Raw genomic sequence first — 18,342 nt, forward strand, 5'->3', positions numbered from 1 at the left:
AAGTAGCCACAGTATTTAGAAAAAAGGAAGGAGGAAAGAAAGTCCAATATTTTTAGTCCAAATTACAGTGTTGGAACAGTGCTTTGCACAGTCGAGTGTCCTGGGAGTGGAATGGCATGATGGGTGAACACCAGTGCCAAGCCCCACCCTCCCCACATTGTCCTCTCAGTGGACTTCCCGCACTCTCTTGTGCCCATCTGCAGGACCTCTGCCCTCCCCTTACCCTCCTGGCTGGGCTGGCCGACAGCTCGGTTTCTGCCTCAGCTGCCCTCTGGATGAGGTGAAACAGTCTCATATAAGCACATGTTAAGTCAGGGTTGGTGCAGGGTCAGTTCCTCTGGGATGCCTCAATCGCTAGACTACCAGCGCCTTCTGTTTCAGATCCCTGTCGACTTTCTGTTGATACAAAGTGGGTGGAAAATATCACAGCCCGGTTACAAATCTCAGCTCATGTAAGGTCTCTGAGTTGCCATGCCTCTGTGCTGTGCTGCTGCAGCCTATCCGTGTTGCCTCTGCATCCTGCACTGGAGCCAGAAACTCTGAACATTACATGAGAAAGCATGAGCTGATACAGTACAGCATGGCTCATGATGCCGTGCCAACCACCCACCTAAAGCACAGAAACAGCCACTCATGCTTTTCATGCATTCTCTCGTGAAACGTGCCTTGCCGCCCAAATATTTTTCCCTTGGAAAACCTGTGGTTAACACAGGGATGAGTGGGAGTGAGATGATTGCTAACATTCTTTTAACTTTTATGCCAGCTGGAGTGCAGGTCACATTTGCATTTTTTAAGGTTGGTGAAAGGGCTGCAGTACATTTAATGTGGTGATTATTGCAGGATCATAATGAGGGTTGAAAGGATTTTTTTAATACTTGCATGATTCATTAAAGCTGCTGAACATGATTTAGTAGAGGTATTAATACCTAATAAAACAAAACCCAAATCCTTTCTACCTTCAATGAATAATGAAATAGATCTGAATTGGAGTTTGTCTGTTAAATGTAGTCTTCCTCACAAAGGTCAAAGCTAAGAAAAAAAAAAAGCTAAGAAAGTGAGTGCTAAGATGAATTGTAATATATGTTTCTACCTTATAGACCTGCAGTAATTCATTTAAAAACTCCACAGATGTTCCTTCAGAACAGCCAACGTGCATCACTCTTGAGCAATTGTGAAGTTAGGAAAGTCCAAAGAGTTGCAGGGTGAAGAAATTTTTCAAGCAAGCTACTATGTAAGTCTTAAATGCACCCATAAAGTATTTTAAGACCATTTCTTTTGGGTTTTTTCATTGTGAGCCATTCATTTCGACTTCTTCATAAAGCCCTTTTCCTTTCGCAAGGGGATTTTTTGGCTCCAGAATAACCAGTTAAGATGAGGAGGGGAAAAACATAACCAAAAATAATCCTCCTCCTCCTCCTCCTCCTCCTCCTCCTCCTCCTCCACCTCGTCCTCTGGGAAATGCTGCTGGTAGGCAGGTAGTTGGTCTCCAGCTCAGCTCACAGGAGGGGGGACTCCTGATGGAGTTGGGATGGACCGCCACAGGATTGGTGGATGGCTGCTCTCGGCGTGGCCCCATGCCAAGCCCTTATGTCTTTATATACTGTAAACAGATGACCGGACAGTCCTGAGTGTGCATCGCATCCGCTCTGCTTCTCTCCATCTCCACTGCTCCTCTCTCCTGTGTCAGTCTTTTACTCCATCATCCACCAGGGCTTCTTCTCTTCGGCTCTCCATCTTTTTTTAAGCTCCAGCTGTCTCCTCTCCGCGGCTGTGAAAACAATGGCCACGCCGAACCTGCTGCTCACTTTGGCCGTGTGGCTTGTGGCTGGGAGCCTCTTAGCGGAGGCGACTTACTACCGGCACCACCGCTACGTCCCCCACTTCTACCGCTACCGGGAGCACTCCGCCAACACGGAAAACCTGCTGCCTGAGGTCTCCAACCCGGTGCCTGAAGTCTCGCAGCCCGGCGTGCCGACCTACCCCGAGATCCCCGAGGTGTTCCACCCGGTGCCTGAAGTCATCCACCCCATACCAGAGGCTTTCCACCCGGTGCCCGAAGTTGTGCATCCTGCACCTGAGCCCTACCACCCACCTGAGGTTTACCAGCCGGTGCCTGAAGCCTCCTCCCCCATCAACATGAGCCGGGTTTTCTACGGTGTCATGTTTGACGCTGGGAGCACAGGCAGCAGGATCCACATCTATAAGTTCATCCAGAAAGACCCTGGTAAGTACACACACACACACACACACACACACACACACACACACACACACACACACACACACACACACACACACACACACACACACACACACACACACACACACGCTCTTTCTCTCCCTCTCTCTTTAAACCAATAGTAGGGCTTCACACATGCTGCTGGCTCCCTCTCTGTCTGCTTGCTGTTAGGTCATTCACTGTGTGGTGTAAGGACATGCATGCGCCGGCACAGTGCATGGGCAACACAGCTTTCTAAAAGTAGCTGAGGTGGACTTTTAATTTGCCAGTCTGACTCAACTGTGTAGGAAGCAGACCTCTAAAAGTGAATCAGGAGGTGAGGTGAGGTGCTGCAGTCTAAATATCACGAGCTGGAGAGGAAAGCCATGCAATTACACGTACTTGAGTTTCTGTTTTATTCACAGGATGTTGTGCACTGAAAAATGCTCTGGTTTATTAACTGTTCTCTGACTTCTTTTTTTTTAGTTGAGCTGCCAGTTTTGGACAATGAAATTTACCATGCTGTGAAGCCTGGGCTGTCTGCTTATAAGGACAACCCTGAGGAGGTATGTATGTCTGTTCACACCATCACTTGTTGTTATTATTATCAGGTGTATTAGGGAGTTGTTCACTGTCTGCAAATCACCAAACCACTGGGATTGTCTTTGGGTTGGGTTCTTGTGATGTAAACACTGTATAATTATAAAAATACCTCCCGCTGATGATATCACTGCTGCCCACTCCCGTCTGCTGTATTTGCCCACCTTTGACTTACATGTGTTTTTAAAGACTTTGATCTACTGGTGAATTTTTTTAGTTTGATTGTGAAATGTCACCTCTGATGATCATGCCGCCTCCTCTGCAGGGTGGCAACACCATCCGGCAGTTGCTGAAGATTGCCAAGAAGGCAGTGCCAGAGGAAGACTGGAGGAGGACCCCGGTGGTCCTGAAGGCCACCGCGGGTCTGCGCCTGCTGCCTGAAGACAAGGCCAACGCGCTTCTGAGGGAGGTGAGGCACATTTTCTCTCTGCCCTCAGACAGTTTGGCACAAACACCACCCGTCCCGCCAAGGAGCAGGATGAGAAACCACTAAGTGCTTACAAGTGTCACTGAAAAAAAAGGCAGCAAGTCTGCCCATTTGGTGGCTATCATGTTGCAAAAAAACAGCTGTTGTGGGGTTGTGTGGAGTAACCATATTTGTCATTTAAAGTATTAAATCCAGGCTACTGTTTCAGCCATGCTTGTGGTTGAGTTATCTGTCACTCTGAAACAGAACAGACTCAGCATGTGTTCTGGAGCCTGAATAGACTCTATTCTAGTAACAGCAGAGTATTTGTGCATGCAGCGCAGTGTCATCACTTTAACTCATATCCAGTAGGTAATTGTAATGAAATGGTGATAAATCTGTCCACAGGTGCGAACGGTGTTCGATGAGTCCCCTTTCTTTGTGCCAAACAACAGTGTTTCCATCATGAATGGAGCAAAAGAAGGTAGGTTATCTTTTAATGCCTGTAGCCAGTTTGTACCATACACACAACACAAAACACATGTTTTTTAAAAAATTAGTATTTTTGACCTAGATATTGCCTGACCAGGTGCTTTAACTGCCTCATTCACTGAGGATGTATCAAACAACACTGCTCTCGTAATTCTTTTTACAAGAGGTCTGTTACTACCTCATTGAGACAAATAAATATGCCAGCGTGTGTTGCTGCCCCACGCCCAATAATTTAGTGCGATCCTCCACATCACTCATTAAGACACCCTCACAGTGTTATGTTTCGTCATACAGTATGTGCCATTCATTATCCTCATTTTATGAGCGCAATAACTTGACATCTGAGACAATTGTAATTACCTGGGCTGGTCTGCAATCCTGCATGTTAGTTATACCAACTCTGCTCCTTTAATATCAGCTTAATGAAGGAGATCTGCACTGAAAGTCATCTTCAGTTCTAAGTTTATTCTTTGTGCTTGAACACATTCAAGTGTGAGCATTTAGCTTATGTCAGTTGTAATCACTCCTCAGGCTTTTGCTAACACGCACATTTTTCCCTGCATGCTGTTTTAGGAGTCCTCGCCTGGGTCACAGTGAACTTCCTTACAGGTAAGACATTGCTTGTGTTTTGCTATGGTGGTGTTAGTGGTTAGGAGGCTCATATCTGAGGCTCCAGTGTACACAGAAGCCCGGCAGTGAAAGACTCTTGTCTCCTGTCTGAGGTTATGAGTTTGAATCACTGGCCCCAAACAGGTTGCAAAAACAAGCAATATTTCCTCACATTTTTCACACAGCTGTGGCACCATCCAATTTATTTTAAACCAGCACATTATGCTTCAAACAAAAAAAACATTTTCCCTCTTGGTGGGGAAAGACGTGATCTGTAAACATGCGGCATTCTGACACTGGAGGTTGTAACAGGAATATGTTTGAATTGAAACTGGGCATAAATCCACAAGATATGCTTTGCACCTTATCCCAAGTGTTTATCTTTTCATAGGTCACTTGTACTCCAACACAAGGAGGACAGTGGGCATCCTGGACTTGGGTGGAGGATCTACACAGATCACATTCCTTCCCAAGTCAAAGGTGAAGGACATGCTCAGTGTGGAAAATAAGTTTGTTTAAATTGTTCCCATCAAACATACAGCACTAAACATGTATTTTTTATCCAACAGAAAACAGTTCAGTCTGCTCCGGCCTCTTACATCGCCAAATTCAACCTCTTCAACCATACATATCAGCTGTACACACACAGGTAAATAACCAACAAAGAAGATGCTATATTCTGTATGGTTTTGATTTTGCCAGTGTAGTCTTCTATAGAGTGAAACTATCCAAAAGCGTACCATAATTGTGTGTCATCATCCCATAGTTACCTTGGAAATGGACTGTATGCGGCACGATTGGCAACTCTTGGAGCACTAGGAGCTGATGGTAGAGCATCTTCCACCTTTTATCTCTTTTCTGTGAGCACTCTGTGTCATGCCGTTATTTGGAGATGGCAAACTGTTTCTTGTTTTTGTTTTCCCCAGGTCTCGACTGGAAAGTCTTCACTAGTTCCTGCCTCCCGAAAAAGTTCAGAGAAGATGTGACTTTTGGAGGAACCACCTACAAAGTTAGCGGGATTCCAGACGGTAAGATAAAAGCACCCTGAGGTTTTGATTTCCTTCCCAGTGCCTTGGATCCAGCAATCCCTGCATTCCTTTCTCAGCTCTGGAACACAATAGAGTACAGTATAATACAGTCTCCCATGAGAACACTTATCCGCACAAGTGTCTGCAACTTTGGTGCCAAACGCATGTTTTGTCATCCTCTCTCTCTCTGTCCTCCCTCTTGAACAATTATACTGCAGTCAACCTTGTATTTAAATGAAAAGAAAACTGTCAGTTAACTTCACAAATAAGGCAGTCACTCCCATACCACAGTCAAGTAGCCAAAAGATGCTGGGCTTGTCCCTGAGTTGTTATTTTTTTTGTGTAACGAGTGGCTTGATCTGGACCGCTCACAATTATGTGGTAAAAATAGACAGCCCAGCAGGGCCGCGCTAACTGCTGCTCTTGTCAGCACATGGTTTTGCCGGCACAGCTGAGCCAACCATACCCGTGGGGATGTGTGAAACTTGTCCTTCTGGGGCTTCCCTTGTACATTATCTCATGAGCCCCCAGCTGACCTCAAACTGAGGGTCCAGACTTTCAACCATGGCTGCATTCAAGCACCTTTGACTCATTGTTTAAGCCACCATTCACAATATTAGTTCAGTTTTTGACAAAACTACATTGACCTTTTCTCTCTCTCTCATCAGGCTATGCAGGCTATAAGCTGTGCTACTATGAGGTGATGAAGGTAATCAAAGGAATAGTGCACCAGCCTTATGAAGTGAAGGGCAGCAGCGTCTTCTACGCTTTCTCCTACTACTACGACAGAGCTGTGGAGTCTGGCCTCATTGGTGAGTAGGGACAGACAGAGGAGTCACCTTCCAGTGCCATTATCTCTCATGCCAATTATCATATTTTGCACAAAGTAGGTATTCAAATTGCATGTTTGTTTTTTTTCCCCGCACAGATGGCAGTCGAGGTGGTGCGATTGAAGTCAGGGATTTTAAGAAGAGAGCCAAAGAAGGTAAGAGTTACATGTTATCTTCTCCAGGAATGGATAAACTTGTGTATGAAACCAACAATCTTACAAGTTATATATATCAGCCGTCTAACCACTTAAACTCCATGCAGCACAGCCTAAACAGCAAAAGCACTAAACCTTGTTTGTGCCCAGACACTTGGCACAATTGCACCAAATTGGCACAGCTTATCCTGTCAAAAAGAATTTATTACAACAGTAAAATGTAACCGATTATTTGCGTAAATGTGTTATGAAGATGGATTAGAAGACAAATGTAGTTTATTACAGAGTAACTATATGTTAACATCACTATAAACAGTTTTAGCAGGTTGAACCGATACTCACCATGCTTATCAGCTCGAGTGTTACACTTGTAATGTCAGTGTAGGACCAGATTTATAGCAAGTAGGAAGAAGTTGGTGTGTTATGTAAGGCTGTTTGTGTTGTGAGAACACTGTCACATGGTCTCGAGGAACACATCTGGCTTAAGCCGGGCTGGCAGCTGAGCTGAAGATGTCTGTCTGGCCCAGGCAGGAGGGCACCTGACAGCCACACACCACCTGGGGGCTGACACATAGTGAAACACACAAACTGTGTGCTGGGCTGTTTGACACTGCCACCCACCCACAGCCTTGTGCTGACCCACAGCCGCTCTCCTCGCACCTCCCTGTTCATTCAGCCGAACAAAACAGAAAGGTCATCGTTTAATCATGTAGCACGGGAGTTAGAAAAGTTTTTTTTCTTTGTGTTAATACGTGGAACGTAATGTTTTTTTATGATGCAACAAGGTGTCACCATGTGTCCAAAGCTTTTTGTCAGTGGCATGTGAAACCTGTGTTAATGTCATGTCTGAAACCTGTGGCTTTTTGTGTTTGCAGTGTGCAACAAAATGACCAAATACCGTGCTATCAGCCCCTTCCTCTGCATGGATATGACATATATCACTTGTCTGCTAAAGGAGGGCTTTGGCTTCAAGGACAACACCGTGCTGCAGGTGAGCAAATCAGAGCCAGGTTACTGTAGACAGTGGATGTAGGAATCAAAGACCAAAATTTGAAAATGTGCACATTGCATTCCAATTAGTATAAGACAGAGTGTAGGATAATGTTTGTTTCTTTGTGGTGGTAATGGACATCCTCCCGCCTCTATGTTCTACAGCTAGCCAAGAAGGTGAACAACGTGGAGACGAGCTGGGCCCTGGGGGCAACCTTTGACTACTTCAGAAACCTCAACATCCACTAAGGACAGCTCGCTGTCATTGCAGCCGGCACTGAGAGGGACAGTCTGTCACTGTGGGGCTTCCCTTCCTCCGTCCACCCTCCATCAGCCCTGTCCCCCTCACACACACACCCAGTCCCACCACGCTTCCTCACCCACCGCGCCCCTCCTCTTTTCCTCAACCTCAGCACCCTGCGAACACTCCGAGAACTGTTGAAAGAAAAGAAAGAAATCACTATATTTTTATAAGGCCAGCTATTTCTACTGTATGTTGAGCTCATAACTGGTGGGCTGACTTTATTGTTTTGTAAAACGTTTACATTTTTGATTCCTTATGGGTGTCTGATCTGAAATGTTGTTCTCACTTACCTGTTAAGTGTGTAGAGGGTAGCTTAGAAGCAATACAACCAGTCATGGTATTTTGGTGCTTACTGTGGTCCTGGTGCTTACTGTGCACTACAGTGGAATTTATTTAGTGACGAGTTGCTGGAAGCGCAACCATAGTTGTCTTTCTAAATGCTTGTATATCAGTCTTTTTATTCTAGCAGTAAAGTCTTATACAGGACCCAAATTCATTTGCCCCTAGCCTTAGACAAGTTAGACATAATTGGCAATAGAACAGTTGACTTCTTTTCTTCAACTTTGCACATAACACTTTAATTGCAGATATTGTAGCTGAGACATGATTGGTTGCTTTGATATTTCAACTAAAGAGTTGTACATATTCATCAAGTAGTGTTGGATTTCAGCATGACTGAGGGGGGCAGAGAGAGCGCTGTGGAGAGCTGCCTCTCACAGGCTGTGTTGTATCGCTGTTACATGTGAGAGGTTAATGCCTGTATTTTAAAGTTCAGCCATTATTGCTTGTTGTGTCTAGAATGGAAAAGACCATATCAAGCATGGCTAAATTGCAGGGGCCCTTGGTCTGAACTGTATTTTAGACTAGCAATAGAAAAACCTCTCATCAAGGGTAGATGCATCCATCAACATAATTTACAGCCATTAAATAGAGCAAAAATGTAAACAGAAATTATGTAAAAAGTCTGAAACCCATGACTCCTTCATTTGTTGCTCATTGCTCAAAAACATTAGTGATACTGAATTCTGTTGATTTTCTTGTGAACTGTACAAATATTTAAATAACTAAGTTTATCTTATATAGAGTATTTTAATTATCCTCATCCAATATTAACTCTCAAAGTGTCTGTGTAACTGCTTTTTAAGCCGTGCCTTCGCTGTCTTTCCAGGATTCAACATGATCAATAACTACTGCTGTATATACATAATGTAAACTTTTATGTGTAAAATCTTTTTGACAGGAACTGCTTTTACATTGCAAAAACTTTATGCTGCACAATTTCCCAGAAATGCCTCTATATTCATCAGTATGAATAACCTGATGACTGACAATATGTAAATTGTTTTGATTAAATACAGTGAAATAAGTGTATACTATACAGTACATGTATGTTTTAATAAAACATGAAAATGTGCTTTGTGTGTATTTATACTTTGTCATATCAAGACTTCTTGTAATTAAACTCTACATATACCACTTGTATCCTGTAGTCTGCTCTGTAAAACTGATTCCATCTTTCAGTGCAGAATCATTTGATCAAACTGAACACTGGATTTATGACATTATCCTGCACCTGAGAACAAAGCGCTTCATGTGTGATCATCTTGTGCCTGAAAGATGTATTTTTTGATCATTCAGAACTTCGTCTATGAAATGTATCTGCAGAATGGTGGGGGATTTGAACCCAAAATCAACAATTTTTATGCATTGGATATATTACAATATGCTTGGGACAACTGCAAAGTCGTGCGCTATTTGTCAATGTGGACTTTTGCAGCAAAGCACACACACAAAAAAGTTAAAATATATCTTTATTATTTAATTTCTTCCATTCAAAATTTTTACAGTCTTCAAAGCTCACAGTCACAGGAGATCCACCAACGGCCACCGGGTGACTGATGCGTTACTTGCTTGCAAACGCCATGATCTGCTCCTGCGGGGGCCAAAGAGACAATAACTCAGAAACTCTGTAACCGTTGAATCATACTTACTAAACGGTTGTTACAAGCGAGCAGACCTCTATACAAGACCCGTAAACCGGTGAACTCACAACATTTAATATGGAAAAAATGTCACGTTCAACCGTGTGCCTCTACGGTGAAATGCCTTTACAACACTTACAGTTGTGTTGGTCTGAATCACTTAGTAGGGAATAAAGCCATTTCACATGAGTGGTCGGTAATAAAAGGGGTGTGAAAACACAAGCCAACACCGCTGTCCGCTGCCCCAGGGCCAGCCCTGCACCCCACCCACACACTTTTGGTAACACTAAATTTGGGGCTAAACTTAGATGCCATAGTAGTAGGTTCAGAACCCTGGAAATTATAGACACCGCTAGAGTAGAGCTCTGTGTAATCAGAAAAGAGGCTGGAGGGTGGGGTCTGGGTGGAGGCGGGGCTTAGTTTTGACAGGTGGTTGATATTATCTGAGGGGTGGCCAGGTTCACCGGGATGAACGGGAGGATGTGTTTGGATGTAGAAGCTAGCGGAGCTTACTTTTAGCGTAGGGAGCATGTTGGTGGCCTGCAGACCGAAGGTGCGTAGGAGAACGACAGGAGCAGCGTTAGTGGAGTAAAGGTGTTTCATGAGGTCGATGGCAGCCATCATGGGCAGATTGTGTCGCTGGCGCTCAGTTTCATATTCCAATAGGTGCTGAATCGCTCCTGCACAAACAAAGAAAGACTGGAGGTTAAAAACTGAGGACAGAGTTTCAGTCTGTGCACGTATGTTTTCTGCATTAAGTTAATACACTGGTGCTATTTTGACTTCAGGACATTTAATGGAGGGAAAAAAATAAACACAATATCTCATAACAGGACTTCATTTTTTATGAAAAGCAACTTACATATAGTTCTTGGCAGAATGAACAGAAAAAACATCAAATAAATGTTACCGGAAAGGCTGATGCTTTTTATATTTCAGATCAACAGCGTGCGTTTGAGCTAGGGCTATGGAAAAGAGCTTAGGGGGAAACCACTGCGCTATGGTTGCAGTCTGTTTAGAGTTCTCACTGACCCAGGTCCTTCCCGTTAAAGGCCGCCTGGCTCAGGAGCTGTGTGAGGCAAGCCACATCCCCAAAGCCCAGGTTGGCTCCCTGACCCGCTAGAGGATGAACACGATGGGCTGCATCCCTGCAAAGACAAACATATCCTCCGCTGGCCAAATACATTCAACTCACAGTATGCTACTTTATGTACAGTGCAAGATCAAAGAATCATTGCCTCACATTAGTTGAGAAAACTCAAAGCCAACTTGACAGCTTTGATTTTCAGTTATCTTCATTTCCAAAAGTTTAAATGTTAATGTTACTTTCATTATGACCATCTCACCCAATGAGAGCCACCCGGTGCCTGATGTACTCAGATGCGTGACCCATGCCCAGAGGAAACATGACCCGGGTCTTCGGGCCGATCCCCGCCACACTTGGGGGAAGCTGTCGAGGTGAACCTGCAGAGGGCATGATGGCCGACAGGGCGCCGCGGAACAGAGAGCCAGCTGTCTCAATCAGCTCTGACTGGTTCTCATTACTCCACTGCACACACAGACGGGTGAGAAGACAGACACATATTCACAAGAGAATGAAAAATGGCCAGAGGAGACAGAAAACAGACATTATTCCTTTGAGTGGACAAAGAAATTAGCTGACATAGGAGCAAAGCTGAACTCCAGGCCAGCGAAAGTGCTTCTTTTTTCCCCTCCCTAACTAACTGGTTTGGCAGGGCTTCGAGAGCTGGGCTAATTAAAAGAAGATGCCGGCCAGGCTATGCAGTTGAATTAGCTCTGTTTGAAAAACATTCCATGCAGTAATGGTCGACACTGGGAGACCACAGGTTTAATTAGCAAACCAGGCCTGAAACCAAACGTGACTCAACCGTGGTGACCCCGTCCATCAGCAGGCCCAGTAAAAATAGCCAGCTTGGGAAAAAGGAGTTTCTCCAAACATAAAAAATGGACAGTGAAATATTAGCATTGTATAAAGTTTGGGCAAAACAATGACAATATTGCTTGTTTAAGTCACTAAAAACAGCACAGCATGTGAGTAAGCATGGTGAACCCTGTCACATACAGTACCCTGCACACAAATCCAGAAATGTTGCAACATCTCTCTGGCACATGTGGAAATCTGACTACAAATACAACATCAGCAGTTTAAAAGTCAGAACAACACTCACAAAGGCAGAGTTGATGGCGTCGACAAAGCTCTCCTCGTCCATCTCCAGCAGCTCCTCTGCGAGCCGATGGCTGGTGGACCACACAAGAGAGCTCTCTGTGTCCGACAGCTACAGAGCATAGAGAACAGAGGTCGATATCAAACACGTGTGTGACAGACGGATACTTTGCACGGGGGAAAAAAAAAAAAACAGAGTACATAATTCAGACATATTACCGGCAACATTGCAATGGGTCCTGTTGGGAGGAACCTCTGCCATGCGACATTGTTCTCCGTGGGCTGTCCAACACATAAATTCACTTCAATTAAATATCACACTGAAATACCGTGGCATCGCATTGTAGGACATATATTTTAATTATATATACTGCGCATATAAACAAGATACTATAGAGGTCCTTCTGGGTAGGTGTATTGTTCTCTGCATGTTGACAGATGCAACATTCAAATTACTGTCATATTAAAATAGTGTGAAACACACACTAATGTGAATATTGCTTCTAAAAATTCTAGATTCAACATGCAGGCTTTGATGCATAGCACACATTTGAATAAAATATGAAGAGCTACACGTGTTGAATGTGACACTCACCTCTGATAGGTGCAGCACAGCAACCACAGCGGATTGGTCGTAATTCCACTTGACTGTGGGTATCCCAAGCTCCCGCCTCACCATTGAGTTCGGCCCATCTGCACCAATCTGAAAAACAGACGAGGAAAAGGAAAAACAGTCAAAAAAACAGGGACAAGGACAGATGAAGAGCTACTGTTTATGTGATGGAATCAAACTGACCAGCAGCTTGGTCTGAACCGTCTCTCCGCTGGCCAACGTGACCTGCACCCATGGGATGGACTGTGCTGCCTGGTGGGACATGGGCCACGTGTACTTCACCACCTTTGACCTGTACTTGACTTGCACGTTATCTGACACACAACAAGGACGTAAAACTGGTGACTACAAAGGCAGCAGAAAGGCAGAAATAAAAGTAGCACTTCTTAAAATAAAATGGCAACTGGTGTGACTCTCACACAACAAAGGGATCAATCTTGGTCCCATGTATGTATCATCACACTAAATCAGTGCTTTGCTACTTTTTCCGTCAAAACGAGAGGATGGTGTGCCTGCAGCCAAAGCAGTGGAAGATCTATAAACCACCCCATAAAACACCACTGGTTTTCCTCCCTGGCACATGGCAGCTGCCGAAGTTCAGATTTGACAATCTTCTTAATGGTCTTGGCCTGCCACACTGCACTGACTAATAGTGTTTATCTACAAGAACACCACGCCACACTTTGCACATGCTGCCAGCTGCTAGGATTTTGCACTAAAAGTGCCCCTTTTCCTAAAATATCAGCGGCTGGACATCCCAAACATGAAAGGATCCTGAGCTACGCTGGCTCATGCTGACTTGGAGTGGGACCCATCCACAGAACGGCTACTGGTTCCCGAACACTGATGTCAAATATGGGTTTTCAGTGATTGGAGAGCAGGGTTACATTGAAACCAGCTGGCGTGGAGCATACTTCTCATGTACTGTGTTGAGCATAACAACACCACGGCTAAAATGAGAGGAGAGAGAGAGAGGCGGACAAATGGGAGGCACATGAGGCAAAAACGTGCTGTAACCACACATCCGTTGTTTGGTGCAAAATGTTGAAAACGGTTTATAAATATGCCACTTTAACTGTCAAGCACATAGCAGAGCTAAGTTTTATTTGCACAAAAGTTGGTCTAATGTCAACAGCAACGCAGCACCATACACTGTCAGCGCTTTCGCGTCCTAAGAGGTGGCAAAGCTAGAGAGCACATGGCAGCTTTAAATAGGTCACTGGACCACTTCACGTGTCCTCACAGAGTGCCGGGGCTCTGCAGGCGCCAAAATGTGAGGTTTTGATTGAAATTGCAGGAAAAGCATGAACGGCTCCAAGGGCTTAACTCGGTCTTTAAAAACAGTCACCGGGAGAGAGTACAAATAAACAAAACCTGGGGACAGGATGGAATAAATGTGGCTGCATTAGAAGCCAGACTCAGCATCCATTAGGAAGATGGGACAGGAATCAAGAGTCCTACAGAGCACTGCTACTGTGTGGGGCTTCATGTTTTAATCATAAACGCTGTGCTTACCGGACAAACTGTCTAGCTGTTTAGTGAGTGCAGCCACAACGATGTCGTTCTCCACGATGTACGCCATCTCGTCCTGCAGGTTCTCCTTATCGAAAGTGATCAGGGCATCGGAGCAGGCATCCCAAACCTAAATGAGAGACGCATTACGCCTGCGGTCTCCAAGTCTATCCTTAAATGCATCCCCCTCTCCCTATATATAGCTGAGCAGATTAGTGCCGCTTCATTGAGCTGAACACATCAAAGTTGTTAGCTGCTGTCGAAGGCTGGCACAGCCTGCATCCATCAAGCCCAGAGCAGTGACGGTCACCAGCACTGCTCCGGCTGGACGGCTGACTCCAGCGTAATGGAAACCCTCTGAGGTGACATTTTTGTGATGTGGATTTTTTGCAAACATTTTTCTGGAAACACAAATAACAAATGACATGTTTGTGAACATAAAGGGTGAGTCAATATTTATCCACAACCAAAAGTGGCAGAATGAGATATAGTTTTAGGCTTCTGTAATTCCAGCCCTGAAAGCACCATTTCAGTTAAACACGAGGGGGTGAAAAGTGTTTGTACAAGGTTAATTCTCTCCTGGCTTGTAACTATGGTGACAGAACCCATCATTCTGCAGTAATATGCTGCTGCACTACTTTTTTCCAACTTGCCATAAAGTAGGGGGCTATACCCTACAGAAAACCACTAATGGCAGTGGGTTTGCAACTTGTGATAAGTGGCTGGGAAGAAAGATTTACTGAGACCAGCCCAAAACTTGTTTTGGGTTTGTTTAATGCAGGGTGAAATGATGCAGTTTTCGAGTGGAATCAGTTGCTACATACTTTCTGTGCAAGATTTAAACAATGCACTTCCCTGCAGCTTTATAGAGCAAAATGTGGGCAAAATGATGCCGATGGCGAAAACTCGGTTTGCCTTCTGTTTCAAATCTAAACCCTCAATGCTTACAGGACATTTAAGGTGGAAGGGCATTTTATTGCATGGAAAGAATGTTTTTTAGAGCTGACCTGCAGTACATACTTTCCAGTGCTACGGCTGGAGATGTATATGACTGAGATTCAATGGGCAAACATGCCAAAACAGCGGTAGCAGAGTGAAGGTATAATGGGAGAGGTACACTGCCATAATCACTGTAAGGCCCTGCATGATGACATCTTAGGCCCAGAGAGAAACCCTGCGGTCGAGTGTTTGGTACACACCGACCACATCTTACAAGAGGGACTGAGCCTGCACCCACAGCTGTAAAGCGGGTTCACTCTGCAGCAAACAACCACTCTCCTAATCTTTCATCTTCTTCCCGTTGTTCGCATGAATCTTCATAATTAGAAGATACGGGCAATGAGTACCAATTTGAAAATGTCAAAATGATTTAGTCTTCATAGAAAATATGGCTTTAATAAATAAAGCGTGCACGGTCAGAGAGCCATGCTGTACTTTGACTGAACCAGGAGATGGCCCTTTTTTAAATATACCTTGTGCTCTTGGGCATTCCTTGTGGCACAGATCCTGCAAAGCTACTGAACAGGCATAAATTGCACAAAGGAATGAACAAAATGCATGTTACACAAAACCACTGTTTGCCATTTTAATGTGAACAATTACATACCGTGCACATGATTATACGATACAGTATTGTGTTGCTTGTTCATTAAGCTGAATGACTGAGTAGAGGCTGAGTGTCACAGATTTTTCTCTCCACAAATTGTATGGTGCTGTGATTGATGCATGACAGAAATACATACAGTATGCCTGTAAATTAGACAGTCTGGAAGACATATGAAGAAAAGCTCAAGTTGTGTAACAGATGGATTTTGGGAGATGCTCTGTACTGTAGCACTGACTCTCCTTATTTTTGTTTGTCTTGAAATGCTATTTTTCTGAACTTTTGACACAGCAGTATGATAGCAGTTACTGCATCCTTGCGCTGCACAGATTCTTAATGTAAAAGTGACCTGAAGATCAACATACCTGCATCTTTTTGTACGGCTTGCACCTCGTCTTTGTGATGTAATCCCATGCTCCGATACCTGCGTGCGCAAAAACACATTTAGAAAACAATTCAAGAACTAATTCAGTGCAACAATATATACCAATGTATTACAACTTGTCTTTGTGAGCGAATCAATTGATCTGGATAGACTTTCCTCAGTTAAAGCCCAGCCATTATAACACAACACTGCATGTCTTTAAAGGAGGACACAAACGTTAAGTGATGAGATTATTCTGAACATACTGAAAATCACGCCTTAATCTCATTAACTGCTTGCTTTTGTGCTACGTGCTATTTTTGTTACTTCAGCATGCACTCTTTCAAGTGGTTAAGGGCAACATCTTACCTAATTACCTTAAAACACAATAAGAATTCAAAGCACTGCTTAAAGTTGCTTTAAAAGACATGCAGCTTTCCATAAGCATGAGACAAGTTCTTACTTTGGCTTTTTGTGCAGGTGCCAGTGGCAGGAAGTGAGGTCTCAGCCAACACAATGTCTGAAATAAACAGCTTTTCACTGTGCAAATGGTACACAAATAAGGTAAGAGAGCGGAGTGAAGGAGGTTAAATATGAATTTTTATATATATATTCACACTACTATATTAGTGCATATTAAACATTTCTGTCTCTCACTGGCACCTGCGCAAAGATTATTTGCTAAATACGCGATCAGCGTGTTGTAGTGAGTGATCTACTGAAGAGATACTGCATTTGTTGTCCATGCTCCGATCTCTGAACTGCTTAGTTGAGTAAACACTCCATGTGTTATTTTAAGAACTGAATCAGGATAAATGTGGACGAACTTAAGTGTCCAACAATCAACGGATTAAGCCAAATGATTACTGTCCATGTAATTCCATATCTACAGTATTTTGAGGACCAAAAATGAAAAAAATGAATCCTTTTAAAAAGATTTCAGATTTTCTTTGTAAAATATATATATATATAATAATACGGTTGATTGGTGAGTAGCAGGTGTGTTAAACAGTGATTGTGTGCCAGCGCATACAGGCAACCAGATAGTTTGAAATTAAAATAGGCCCAGATCTGGAATGATGCACAGGTTCAACTATTTGTAAACGTGAGATGGTGGATTTAAGACACAGAACTTGTATCAACAAGCTTAAGTTACATAGCCTGAAATCCCAGACTCTCCTTTTCCCTGGATGACAAAATCTCTAACCTGCAGAGAGATATTTTTGCATGTCTGGGCAACAGAAAAAACTCTTAACTTTACTAAGCTTAACTAAGATAAAGAAAAAAAAGTAGTGTCAGGAAACATCCCAGGTGACCGATCACATGAAGAACAATTAAGGTCAGATATGATCCCTGCTAAGCCAGCATGACTGGACAGTCTGATCCCTGGCTTACCTTGTGAGAGTCATGTAATAGTCTAGCACCAAAGGCGTCTTACAGGAAGGCAGCTAATCACCACAGAAATAACTTTTTGACTTCTTTTCTTTCTGCGGTGAAACAAAACATTTGGCAGCGATGTTATTGAGCTGTATGAGCGTATACTGTACTGCTGAGCAGGGTGGCGGAGCCTGGACTGATGGAGCTGACTCTGGTGCTGTAGGTGTCTGGGAGCTTGTCCATCACTTTCTTGTTGCCCGCTTCAAGCAGGAGAATCTTCTTATCCACCAAGTTGGGATCCATGCCTGTGAAAAACCATGCAAATATTGTATAAAATGACAGTACAGATATATGATTGAACCTCGGCAGTTTTTGTACAGTAGCGTGTATTTTTCACATCTTGTGGTGAAGATGTGGGTGTTTAGGCATTTCTGGTATCATACAATTTGAGTCCATATCTTTTTTTTCCACATCTCAGAGTTAAGCTTGTTGAGCAATCACACGTTTATATGGGTTTATCTTTAACAAATAGGCAGCTTTTGGTGAATACAGACGGCCCCTGATAACAGTAGTTTATATTTCAAATCGTGCTGGTGAGCAATGGGTGAAATCACACACCGAAATGTGGTCAGTCAGTGCTGGGCAAGCATTACTCACCCAAGGAACATGCCATTGCAGATCCAACCATTCCTCCCCCAGATATGATAACGTCATAAACCTCATTCTGTCCAGAGCCCTCCCCATGTTCTGCACACACGAATCCCCGGCTGATGATTTTTACAGAAGACAAATGCCTTTCTGTAACGAAACACCGGCCAAGACCGTTTAAGGCCAGCGTCGCCTTTGAGAGCTTAAGCATTGTTCTGTCTTCACACTGTCTTCAAATGGCACAAGCCCCGCAGTAACCAGTCCAACTTTGAAGTCTGAATACTTTTCATATAACAATTAGACAGACGTTTCCCCTTGAAAGTGTCCTATTAACGACAGCTGCGTCTCTTCTGTAATCCGGCCATGTTGTGTTGACAAGCGGCCCAGAGGAAGTACTTCCGGCTTCGCGTCCAATCACAGAAGACG

General features: G+C 43.8%; 2 protein-coding genes across 2 annotated transcripts; one reads left to right on the top strand and one right to left on the bottom strand.

The window, feature by feature from the left end:
• Positions 1-1,477: 1,477 nt before the first annotated feature.
• Positions 1,478-9,113, top strand: entpd5a (ectonucleoside triphosphate diphosphohydrolase 5a). The gene is made up of 13 exons (XM_070980064.1): positions 1,478-2,224; positions 2,705-2,784; positions 3,084-3,227; positions 3,633-3,708; positions 4,290-4,325; positions 4,717-4,805; positions 4,895-4,974; positions 5,092-5,153; positions 5,252-5,353; positions 6,022-6,165; positions 6,282-6,338; positions 7,214-7,329; positions 7,494-9,113. Exons 1-13 carry the CDS (start codon positions 1,780-1,782, stop codon positions 7,575-7,577), a joined length of 1,515 nt encoding a protein of 504 aa, XP_070836165.1. The 5' UTR covers positions 1,478-1,779; the 3' UTR covers positions 7,578-9,113.
• A 313-nt stretch (positions 9,114-9,426) lies between these two features.
• On the bottom strand, positions 9,427-18,310 carry coq6 (coenzyme Q6 monooxygenase). Its single transcript, XM_070978762.1, has 12 exons — positions 17,926-18,310; positions 17,439-17,573; positions 15,893-15,951; positions 13,928-14,054; positions 12,596-12,726; positions 12,395-12,502; positions 12,019-12,081; positions 11,804-11,911; positions 10,961-11,163; positions 10,647-10,762; positions 10,128-10,294; positions 9,427-9,565 (listed from the first exon to the last, which is right to left on the bottom strand). The coding sequence occupies exons 1-12, from the start codon at positions 18,125-18,127 to the stop codon at positions 9,536-9,538; spliced, it is 1,449 nt and encodes a 482-aa protein (XP_070834863.1). The 5' UTR covers positions 18,128-18,310; the 3' UTR covers positions 9,427-9,535.
• Positions 18,311-18,342: the final 32 nt, after the last annotated feature.

This window comes from Chaetodon trifascialis, chromosome 14 (genome assembly GCF_039877785.1).
Source record: "Chaetodon trifascialis isolate fChaTrf1 chromosome 14, fChaTrf1.hap1, whole genome shotgun sequence".
Lineage (NCBI taxonomy): Eukaryota > Metazoa > Chordata > Actinopteri > Chaetodontiformes > Chaetodontidae > Chaetodon > Chaetodon trifascialis.